Source organism: Papilio polytes, unplaced genomic scaffold (genome assembly GCF_000836215.1).
Source record: "Papilio polytes unplaced genomic scaffold, Ppol_1.0 DF821067.1, whole genome shotgun sequence".
NCBI classification, from domain to species: Eukaryota; Metazoa; Arthropoda; class Insecta; order Lepidoptera; family Papilionidae; genus Papilio; species Papilio polytes.
Window position 1 is genome coordinate 1,962,925 of NW_013528137.1, and position 11,641 is coordinate 1,974,565.

Consider the following 11,641-nt stretch of genomic DNA (forward strand, 5'->3'; position numbering starts at 1 on the left):
AGCATTATTTGATGCCTTTGTTCTGATCGTGATGTTGAACGTGTATGAAGCAACGACGCCCCCGTTTGCCGCCAAATTATACCGGTAGTGTTTTAGAAACGTTTTACTTACCGTGATATATATAAATCGACTGGCACTTTATACCTTTAGTTAATTTTTCACTTTTGTAAATCGACCGCATGGGACATGGCAGTTTCACAATGTGCAGTGTCAGTCTCGGGGCCATCTTCGTTACGGTATGAGATCACATCTATCGCATTTATATGTAAGTAAATATTTTAGGTCAACAGGGTGCCTACGGCGATTGCGTTACTGAGACTTTATAACGATTGATTTTTATCCATTTGACCGTTATAAAGGCCCAAATCATGATGTTTTCGAGGTATATTATTTGGTATGATTCTTTGATACACACACGTCCTCGTTTTTACAAAAGAATGTAATTTAGTTAATTCAAGTAAATCGTCAGTATTATGTATATGAAAATACTACATTATATAGGATTCTGGATTCCAATAATTCGATGTTAGAATTACTAAAGTACGTCGTTTTGCATTCGATATCAGGAGTACACAATCAAAACTTATTGCGTCAATAAATTTACGAAGTCATGTTTAGACACGAAATTTATATTTCAATGAGTAATATCAAAGATTAAAAATGTTATTAAAAAAATTAACCAAAAAAATAGGACCCACCTGCAAGCACTACCTTTCGGGTAAAAGAATGATCAAAATCGGTCCACTAGCGGCCGAGTTATGTCGTAACACACATAAAAAATAAAAAAAACATACAGACAAATTGAGTACCTCCTTCTTTTGGGAAGTCGGTCAAAACTCATTGAGCAAAAGAAGTTTCGATTGTGTACCCCTGACTCGATGTTCTATAATAGATTAGAGCCAATAGGGCAGAGTGCGAAAGGTTCAGTTATATGTTGATATTTGAAGTATAGAGCACATAGTGCCGCTTTTAATAGTAAATAGTTTCAACTTCGTCTTGTATCTGTCTGCAGTAGTATTAAATAACATATAATGATATTTATAAGCTGCAATTTAAATTTACAATACACTTTAATGATTGTTTATCTCCTTTCTATTGCACGTTTTTTAACTGTTTTCAAGTTTGATTTTTCTGTTTTAAATCCAATTCCATTATTTTTTATTTTCGAATGATTCTGTTTTGCTTTATTTTATAACTACCCTCGTGGATTTAGGGTAGAAACACACTGATCACAATTTTTGATAATTTTTTGCATATTCTTATTTTTACATTATGATTTAAACCTTTTTGGGAAAATTGACACTGCCCTAGATTCGATGATAACAGTGATCTAATTTCTTCTTTGTTAAAAAACTTAGAAAGGTCAAAACTGTGTTAAGTGTGTTTCCATCCCATACATCTGTTGCTAATGTTTGAAAGGAACACTTTTGTTGTGAATTTTTAATGCATTAAATCCTGTAATATCGGACGAGTTAAATGTTGTGTATTTAAAAATTTATGTACATAGATATTTAAATTGTTGTAAATAAATAGTTTATTTTAAATTTTATATAGATAAAATGAATAAGTTATCTTTTTTATATTTTTTTTAGTTAGCATAATACATTTTTATAAATTGCAGATTGACTATAACAAGGTTTTGTTATTTTTTTTTGTAACACTGTAAAATAACCAAAGCCAAAGATTATAAACTTGTGTTTTGCATTTTTCATCACAATGCTTTTCTGTACGCAAATGGACTATGACGTAATAATTCGAACAATCATTGTTTTTTTTTGTAATATAGATTTAGTAAATGTAGTTCAAATGACCTGAGATGCTTTGCATAAATCTCTTTCTTTGTCTAATTTTAAACTTTTAAGATATATTTTATGCAGGCTTTCTTAAAATCATTCAATAGGTTTTACACATACTTCTATTAATTCCTTCGTGTGTATTTTTGTCTAAATTTAAAACAAAGCCTTAATAACTTCACCTTTAGTATATTTTATTTCGGGATTTATATGGTTTTAACATAATAAATCAGTGAAACAATATACGAAAACTAATAATACTATCTGTTATATTGTTTGAGATTTTTTTTTTATTTTTCGGCAATAATGAAGTCTACATATTTCATTTCTTCGTGTACAACTTATTATATTTTATTTTTATGTATTTAAAATGTGTTGTTTTATTTTTATAGCTTCTATCAACAAAAAAAGCTAAAAGAGAACTAAGGAATAAGGACAGAGAATAAATAGCGTAAGAGACTGCAAACTATATAACTAACCGTTTCTTCATTAGTTCGCTTAAGTCTTTTTTTACTTCAAATTAGTTTGCAAATATTTTCGTATTTATATCGGTGATTGTGCCAAATATATATTGACTTGGAATAAAAAGTTCCTATGCACTTTTGAAGTAATTAAATACTTTGTTTTCTTAGCGTTGGATAAAGCGAAACGGACATATCATTTTGGTTATATCTGTCTCGCTCAGTCGCTAGTGAGGCGTTTTCAAGTGGATGAAGCTGTGATGACCTTAAAATGACATAATTTTGCCTTTTGAGTATAATTCATTGTACATTATCTAAATTATTTTTATATCATTTCAAAATACTAACTAGTGTTTTTAATAGGGTATATTTATAGTTTTTATACTCGGAGCACATTTTTTTACAAAGTAACTATTGATTTTTTTTTAAATAAATTTTCAGTGTTATAGTGTACATGAAACTAAGTAAAAACTATTGCACTCTAAGTTAATAATAAATATAAGGGCTAGAAAAATGTAATTATTTTACAAGTCTTATTTCAAAAATATTAGATTTTTCTGTGGATTTAAATTATTTGAACTGTTTTAAAAAATGTAAGAGTTCCCTTAAGTTCTATTAGAAAGGTTTAAACATTTTTTCAATTGTTACGACACAGTGGAATTGCACATTTATTGGTAGTTTTATTTATTTATATATCGTGATATACTATGTTTATTATATTGTACGATTGTAGAATCATCGTTTCTATATACCACAATATATTTGTAATATTACTTGGATAGATATATAATCTATTATTTATTCCGTCTCTATCACTATTGCCTTATATTTGTATATTACTGCGATCGCCAATGCAATAAAGGTATCGAATTGTTATATTTTCCATTTTTATATGTTGTGCACATTTTGTAGTGTTGTATACTTGATATTCACTTCAGTAAATTTTCATAGTAACAAAATTTGTATTCAAATTTGTAGATAGCTTTTATATAGCTGTTAATATATTGTAATAATTGTGTACCTGGTCGCCATTTGTAGGCATAAAGTAAGCTTTTGCGAGAACGTCGTAGTTAGCAAATGTAACAGTAGCACTAAAAAATTTAGTGAATTATTTAAGATTTTTAATCAATTATGTTATGTATTACTTTACAGTTTTGTGTGTAATATTGTGTATTCTATGTTAAATCGAAGACTTGTTTTTAAAAATTAATAAATAGTAGTAATCCACCATAATTGATATTTTTCATTGTTTATTAAATCCAACTACAATACGTTTATTTCATCTATTTTTTCTAATGTAAAAATATGAAATAAATGGATAATTTAGAGTAATAATAAATGGTAAGACGGTATAATCAGATTTATTTACCTTTGTTACTTATACATTGGTAAAAATATGCTATGAAACAATCTGACTTAGCATTTGGTTTGTAACAATAAATTGACGCAAAGGTTATGTTTATGTAAGGAATGAGAGATCCTTGCAAGCCGAGAGGCAGAGCGACGCGGAATAGAGGAACACTGAAATCGTATGCAAAGCTTTCAAAGAATCAGTATTACTTTATCTTATGTGCCTAAGAAATAAAAATTTCCTAAAATATGCAACTCTTGTTCATGTTAACTTGGTAAATGACAAGGTTTTTATGTCGTTATTCAGTAAAAGATTATTTCAATACAAATAACTATAACCCTTAAATTTTTAGTATCGGGCATCCATAGATATTTAATATACTCATAACCATAAACAAATTCAATATGTTCTTAACCGAGTTCATCATTGGATTGTTTACACATTTGAATTGTTTATAATTACTGATTACAATTTGGTTTTCGAGTGAAATTAGAACGCTGGTAAAACTAGCCTTAATTACAAGAAAGCAAGTTTGACTTTTATAAAGGCCACAATAATTTAGGTAATTTGATAAATAAAAGGGTGTATACCCTCTAAGTGGGTAGGTAGGAGCCATTAAAAGTGATCCTTATATATTAAATCACCCAATCTACTTTCATAAGATAGAAGAGAATACATTTACATAAATGCAAAGTTAAGATTACAAAAACAATCACATACATTAAAAAGACATGCTGATATTATGATCGAGATATCATTTACTTGGAACGGTTATACTATTAAAAAATGTTAAATTTTAGAGTAGATTGGGTTGTTGAGACAGAATGTGGAACTAGAAGTTGCTGCCCTCAGGCGGCTGCGACAGCTTCATGTTCTCCTTGAGGGTCATGAGGCGCCGCAGCTCCTGCAGCACCGTCTTGATCGTGTAGTCGCGCTGCCACCGCGCGAGGATCGGCACCTGTCTGTTGTCCACCTGACAAATTACAATTTAAACTTAGGCAAAACGACAATTACCCTTTAAAATCCTTTTATACAGAATCAATTCAATTGAAACAAAACAAGTTATTCAAACAATCAAAATCAAATAAACAAAAAAAAAATCCTAGCTGTGGAGTTGAAATGACAAACAATTTAATGTAATTCTATCTTGTAAGCATTGTCATTGGTAAAAACAACCATCGCCATGAGAACCGTAACACAGTGAAAAAAAAATGTATAATTTACGCCATATGACACAAATTGTATAAGCAAGAATCCCATATGAAATATTTCATGTTTATTCACTCCACATCCTTATTAAGTAAAGTTGCAAATATTATTCTCTAGCATTATTCTTTTTGAATACATTACTAATTAACTTTAATTTGTATTTAATTATAGAGAAAGATACTTATATCTACCTATTCCAAATACAATAAAAGGTTCATAATTACGATTTTACTTCAAGACATTTTTATTTGCAGTAGCATTGAGCATTGAAGCAGTGAAATGGTTGCAAGGTCACAACCTAATGAATAAATCAATAACAAGCAAAGTATACACAATCTTTTGTATCAGGTATAATGTTTTACATTGTATTAAATCAACATAAAGATTATACAAAACACATTTTGTTCTTTTTGTCCCAACAGAGTATGATGTAACTTTTACGAATGACATGAAAAAATCATATATCTGTACAAACATTGCTTTCATTAATCAAAAAGTTCATCACATGAAGAGAAACCTTACAAAAATTAAACTGTAATCAAGGTTTCCTAGGTAACATCAAGGCTGGTTTAACATAGTGATATTTTTAAACATATAAATGTATGTATTTCCTAGAAGGTTGCAATGGATCTTAATGAAATTTGGTATATATGTACCACATTGAAAGAACACACAATTTACTGATGAAGGTTTTTTTAATTCCGAGCAGTCACAGGCGACGGATGAAATAATACTTACAAGTCCAGTTTGGCTGTTCACACAATTCATATTGATTCTAGACATAAATCGAGCAGTAGGTGGTTCATCGGGGTACCGAGTACCGCATTCAATCTTGAGTGAATACATCCTGTTTTCATAAGGAGTCTGGAAATTTAAATAATGTTTATGTAATACCCCACAAAGTAAAAAACATTACTCTCCAAAGTGGTCACATAATAATTTACAACTGTGTTTACATTTAGTTGGTTAATCTGGGAATCAAGAAAAAATCTACAATTTAAGGTTCTATATTAGATTTTACATTAAAAGACAAAGTTCTCCCAGCATAGTTCAGTGTTTTGTGTAACATACATCATTTCAGTATCCAATTTTTGTATAAAAGTATACTTTGAATTTTTGTAACTTTCATTATATACTGAAGTTTTGAAAAAAGCTTACTCATTAGTATGTTTAGTTCTACCCTATCCATGTAACACAATATACAGAATTATAACAAAGAATTTTGTACAGTCAAATGTAAGTCATGGACACAAGCATTAACATATTTTCAGTGCTAAAAGGTACAAAATGCAACTGTAGCAAGAATATTGCAATTCAAATGAGTACAAATCAAATAATACCAGCATAAAGTGGACATGGTATACAATTTTATCTACACTTATTTGTTAAAAAATAACCTTAACTGTGTTTTTACAAACATTTTGTTTAGAGACTATGGTGTCAAAACTGTTCATTTAGAACTATTCAATACATTGCTAAAAATTGCAGCATCTTTAGCTGTAGGTATGGATGTTCATACTGAAAACTAAAAAGACAATGAATTTAGTTTATCATTGATAAAATTAGTATTTACATTTATATTCTAGTTACAATTACAGTGTATTGTGGAGTATTTTGCAGTATCTAAAAATAGACTATTTAATTTGAATTAAACCATTTACCCTAGGTGGGCCAATTATCATGCCAGTCCAGTGAGTCAGGGTCATGTCATCATCACTCTCGAGACCCCAAGATATAGTCCCATCGCCCACTCCCTTCTGACCTTGCTCAAGTTCTTCTAGAAGTCGAAAATTACGTGGAACAACTGTCAAAAAAAATAACTACAATGAAATGATTTGTACATTTGTCAATAAGCAACTTGGTCAAATTTGAATACATTAAATAGGTACAGATAATCTGCAATACGAAAAAAAATTAAATCTTACCAACGCCTGATGACGGATTCGCCATGATCACAATTTCACCGGCGCTCACTATCTATTAGGAAACTAATTTGCTAAGTGCCTTAATTGTAAGTGGCAAAAAGAAATGTACCATAAAAATTGTAAAACTTAATTAAAGTTAAACGATTAACAATTATTTGTTATGGTGCAATAAAATTTCATTTATTCTACAAAATCTCTTACTCGACCCAAACTGCTCAAAGAGCAGGTTAGAAGTTTTTTTTGCTGACTTTGACAAATGTCAATAGTCTTTAATATCTGTAGTCTATGGATTTACAAGCTGGCCGAAAGCGTTTAAGGCGGTTGAAGATGCACCTTAATTTGAGTTTTATGCAGCTCATGAATGTTGCTTGTAAGTTGTTTAAATATAAAGTTGATTCCTCAAGAGAACTGCATTTTTTTAGTTCGTACCAAAACAAAAAAGAAATCAGATAACTATAGTCTGTGCCTAAGGATTTGTCTATGAAAAAAAGAGCCCATCGCGTATCGTGGACTATGCGTTTTCTTTTCCTCGTATCGAGCTCATCAATTTGTGATACGTACACATGGTTGATAAAAATATATAAGTTGTGGCGCTGATCGTTAACAATAAAGGTAAAAAAAAACGTAGAAAGTAATCATGAACGACTGTGATATTTGATAAGTTGTATAAAGTGATAGTTCAGTTTTGGAGGTAAAATGCCCGCTTCCATTTGTGACACAGTATCTAGCGCATTGCGTTTATCCCTTGCTGAAGACTCTCAGAGCTCGTCATTACTAGATAGCAGATTGTACTCCTCTGCTAAAAGTGTGCTTTTATCAAAGATAGAGTTTGTAGAATCCGGTGATTACCAAAGCAACGTACTAGATGGTTTGAAATCAAAGTATGTCGTTATCCGTTCTAAAAAACCTGTGCTTGAGAATAAATTGCTGAAGAAGGACGTCTCATCGGATAATCAATCGGCAGGTAATGGCAAAATTTGTTATATTATAGCTTGTGACGTTATCAGTCTACATGTGTGACAATGTTGACAGAGGTTATATTTTCTAAATCATGTCAATATTTACAACACCATAAACAACGATTTACGATTATAAACCTATTTTTTTCAGCACTTTCTTAACTAAACTTAGTAAATAAACTAAAAATTTCTCTCTACTAAGTAATTTTATTTAATTTTAATTTATTCTCGAAGTAAACCTTTATATTAAAAGTTATCGTTTTTTTGTTTAAAGCTAACAAAAACCGTGAGGATGGCTTACCAAAGCCTAAGCGAGTTTTCTTCCCTGTTGAGAAGGTTCAGTTGGGATGGCAGGGGACATGGAGTGCGGGATCGGGGATGCAAAATGTAGGCAATACATGTTACCTCAACTCTACATTACAAGCTCTGTTCCATGTACCAGCCTTTGCTAATTGGCTGGTTACAGAATCAACACATGCCGAAAAATGTAATCAACAAGGTAAGAAATTAATTTAATTTAATTTTTATAACACCTATTTTACTGTGTGTAAAATTTGATATTTACTGTTAGTTATAGTTGTCAAAAGAGAGGCAATTTCAATTGAAAACTTATTACATTAAGTAATTAATAACAGTGCTCTATTATCACATTGGAGATGTAAATAAAATTAGCTCATGCATTGCATTAAAATTATATTTATTCACAATTGTTACAAGACTACTAAGTTAATTGTAAAAAAACCACTAATAGAATGATTTGAATTTTACAGAAGCTTGTGTTATTTGTGGAATGAGGGCAACATTAATGGCAACTCAGAAGAGTGGCGGAGCACCAATCAAACCTTGGCAGGTTTACTCAAAGCTACGCCTCATTTGTAGGCACTTGACTCCTGGAAGACAAGAGGATGCACATGAGTTTTTGAGGTAAATATATATTAAATTCTAGCTGAGTTCTTCTTGTTGTACTACGTCCCCAAAGTGGGACAGAAGGTGTCCATTATGAACCGCCAGCTTGCTCTAAATTCTAGCTTAGTTAGAAATTAATAATTTGTTAATGCATTTATTTATATAAGTCGGTATTCTAAAGTAAAATTGTAATATTTTCAACAGGTATTTGGTAGAGGCAATGGAGAAATGTTATTTATCAAGATTTGTAAACTCTGATAAGTTAGACCAATATAGTAAAGAAACAACTCCGTTGAATCAGATTTTGGGTGGTTACCTGCGGTCCACTGTGAGGTGTTTAGCTTGCCATCATTTGTCAACTACATACCAACACTTCCAGGTAAGTTTAAAAACTATACCAGCGACCCACCCTGGCATTGCATGGGTCCAGTGCTGATGTTAAAGTTACTACAGAATGTCTACTACATTTTACATATAAACCTTCATGTTGAATCACTATTTAAAATAAATACTGCATTAAAATCTGTTGTGTAGTTTTAAAGATCTAAGCAAACAGGGGTGGACAGACAGTGGGAAGTGACTTTGTAGTGAAGGTGATAAGTGGAGAGAAATTGCTCAAATAATGAATTGATTGTTGTCCAATCAGCAATAAGTGAGAATGTTTTATTCTGTTACAGGATTTACTACTAGATATAAGGAAGCATTCAACATTAGATGAAGCTTTAGATTCATTTTTTTCTCGAGAGAGATTAGAAGATTTAGGATATAAGTGTGAAGCTTGTAATAAGAAGGTTAGTATTTTTTTTTATTCTAAATTAAATTATTTTGTAACCAGTTGTTTGAAAGTTAAGATGGTATATTTACCAGTACTGCACTGCATCAGTAATACTATAACAGATTAAAGTTTAAAATAATGTTAATCCATTTATTTTTCTAGGTATCAGCAACAAAACAGTTCTTTGTGGAGCGAGCCCCTATGGTACTCTGCATAGCATTGAAAAGGTTCTCCTTAGCCGGGGGAAAGCTATCAAAGCATGTACAATTCCGCAAGAAAATAAACCTTAGCAAATATATTTATAATAAAAATAATCCACAACAATTGGTAAGTTGGTACATAAGTTAATCAATATGAATTAAAAAACCGATATGGTACTAGCTTTGGCCGGCGACTTTGTAACCGAGAAATTAAAAATAACTGAAGAATAAAACTAAAGTATTTTCTTTGTTCTGTATTTGTTCTAAATTTCACTTAGATATTTCAGTTTGGAAGATAGTAGTGATAAATCCATCTGTTAATTCACATCTTATTAAGATTATAAATGCGAAAGTTTAGATGGATGGATGGTTTCTTTGAGTTTGTACCCTTAATGGCTGAACAGAACTCAATGAAATTTGTCATAGACATACACAATAGTCTGGAAGAACACATAGCCTATTCTATGTTGTTTTTTAAAATCCCATGCAGACTTCAGACTATCAGAATTTTCTAGTTTATATGACAATATTAGTATGTTAATCCTATCATCATCATCATCATCGTCATCATTATCATCATCATCACCAGCTTCACTATATGTCCCCACCAAGGGGCTCGGAGCCTACGTTAATAATCCTATCACTTAATGTAAATTTTCCATTTTCAGACATACAAATTGGTGAGCTTAGTGACTCATCTTGGACCATCACAGAACTGTGGACATTACACAGCAATAGGACAAGCTCCTAATAGTAATTTTTACCAATTTGATGATAGCTGCGTGCGATCACTTCCCCTCTCAGCTGTCCTCGGCACAAACGCATATATAATGTTCTTTGAAAGAGATAACACAATAGATGACATCAATCAGCCGACTGCTTCTACCTCTAGTGTTGTCTATGGCCCACAATTACCCGACAACATTGTTAACAGAGAAAAGAGTCCCCTCAAAATAACACTTTATCGCAGCGATGATAAAAAACCAATCATCCTCAACAGCACAACAACAGAATCTACGAAGCCTGAAGCAAAACCAATCATATTAAACACAACATTAAGTAAATCTTTAGAACCCAGTTCTATTTCTGAACCATGGGTTGTGAAACAAAACGGAGAAGTGGAGAAAGTAGTGCAGTACCCAAAAATATTGAATGGTACCGATAAATCCAATCACAAAGTTGATGATGATAAGAAAATAAATGTTTTCAAGAAACAAGTCGATGATTGTCCCAAAGCTAAGCTATCTAAGAGTGATTCAGATATTCGGTCAATAACACTAAATAGTAAAATACTTGAGAAATCTGCATCGACTAGTAAACTGGTGAAGCCACCGAAATCACCTCTTGAGAAATTGGAAGAGCAGATGAATAAGAGTGATTCTTCCAATCATATAAATAGGAATGGGAATTCCAACTCTAAACTGGTGCCTTATGATTCAGAATCGAGTAGTGATGAGCGTGCTGAAAGGTCTGATGATAAAGTAAAGGGTGATGTTAAAGCTGTGATCAGTTTAAGGCCGAAGCCCAGCCGATGTGACTCACCGCAAGGGCTTGTGGTCACAACAAAAGGAACACAGCACAAATGGACCGTTTCAAAAGAAAAAAGTGGACCACTATTGAGTCCTAGTTTGAACGGAGTGACAAATAAAAAGTAAGATTTCCTAATATTATCTAATATCCAGACAGATTCAAATATTTAATTTTTTTAACATTGAATTCTTGAAATTGGCCATCTGTGCTATTAAAAAGAATTTAATTATTATTATGTCCTTACCTCTAATACAAGAATACTGGCAAGGGTTGGCATAATGGTCATTTTTATTTTTGTATTTCTCCTTGTTTCATGTTATGGGTGTTGGGAGTGAAATCGCAAAACATATATTAAGTTTTTAACTGTATAAAATGATGCTACATTAATATATTTTCTTTGATTATTAAAAGTAATCAACCTTGTAGGGTGAAAGAAAAGGAGGAGCCTCGCGAGAACGAGCAGAGTCCCAACACGAGCGTAAGCAGCATGTCGCCCTTGAGCGACAGGAGCGAGGCCGGCGCTGCCCCCGCC

The 11,641-nt window shown here is 31.7% G+C and overlaps 2 protein-coding genes across 2 annotated transcripts in view; one reads left to right on the forward strand and one right to left on the reverse strand.

Moving 5' to 3' along the window:
- Nucleotides 1-3,596: 3,596 nt before the first annotated feature.
- Nucleotides 3,597-6,954, reverse strand: LOC106109781 (ubiquitin-conjugating enzyme E2 variant 2). The gene is made up of 4 exons (XM_013291389.1): nt 6,740-6,954; nt 6,476-6,618; nt 5,553-5,678; nt 3,597-4,578 (listed from the first exon to the last, which is right to left on the reverse strand). Exons 1-4 carry the CDS (start codon nt 6,762-6,764, stop codon nt 4,438-4,440), a joined length of 435 nt encoding a protein of 144 aa, XP_013146843.1. The 5' UTR covers nt 6,765-6,954; the 3' UTR covers nt 3,597-4,437.
- A 256-nt stretch (nt 6,955-7,210) lies between these two features.
- The window catches only part of LOC106109669 (ubiquitin carboxyl-terminal hydrolase 36), a 6,039-nt gene continuing 1,608 nt past the window's right edge, over nt 7,211-11,641 (forward strand). The window contains exons 1-8 of the mRNA XM_013291254.1: nt 7,211-7,703; nt 7,973-8,197; nt 8,469-8,622; nt 8,809-8,983; nt 9,282-9,395; nt 9,542-9,706; nt 10,248-11,230; nt 11,536-11,638. Of these exons, the coding sequence (XP_013146708.1) occupies nt 7,436-7,703; nt 7,973-8,197; nt 8,469-8,622; nt 8,809-8,983; nt 9,282-9,395; nt 9,542-9,706; nt 10,248-11,230; nt 11,536-11,638 (2,187 nt within the window). The 5' untranslated portion in view covers nt 7,211-7,435. The remainder of the gene's footprint in view (nt 7,704-7,972; nt 8,198-8,468; nt 8,623-8,808; nt 8,984-9,281; nt 9,396-9,541; nt 9,707-10,247; nt 11,231-11,535; nt 11,639-11,641) is intronic.

What these genes read in the sequence shown, in the direction of transcription:
- LOC106109781 (XM_013291389.1), bottom strand. Translation starts at nt 6,764, where the DNA reads ATGGCGAATCCGTCATCAGGCGTTG. An exon ending in GAATCCGTCATCAGGCGTTG is followed by an intron (nt 6,619 to 6,739) that starts GTAAGATTTAAT and finishes TTTTTTTGACAG; the next exon opens with TTGTTCCACGTAATTTTCGA. An exon ending in TGATAATTGGCCCACCTAGG is followed by an intron (nt 5,679 to 6,475) that starts GTAAATGGTTTA and finishes TTAAATTTCCAG; the next exon opens with ACTCCTTATGAAAACAGGAT.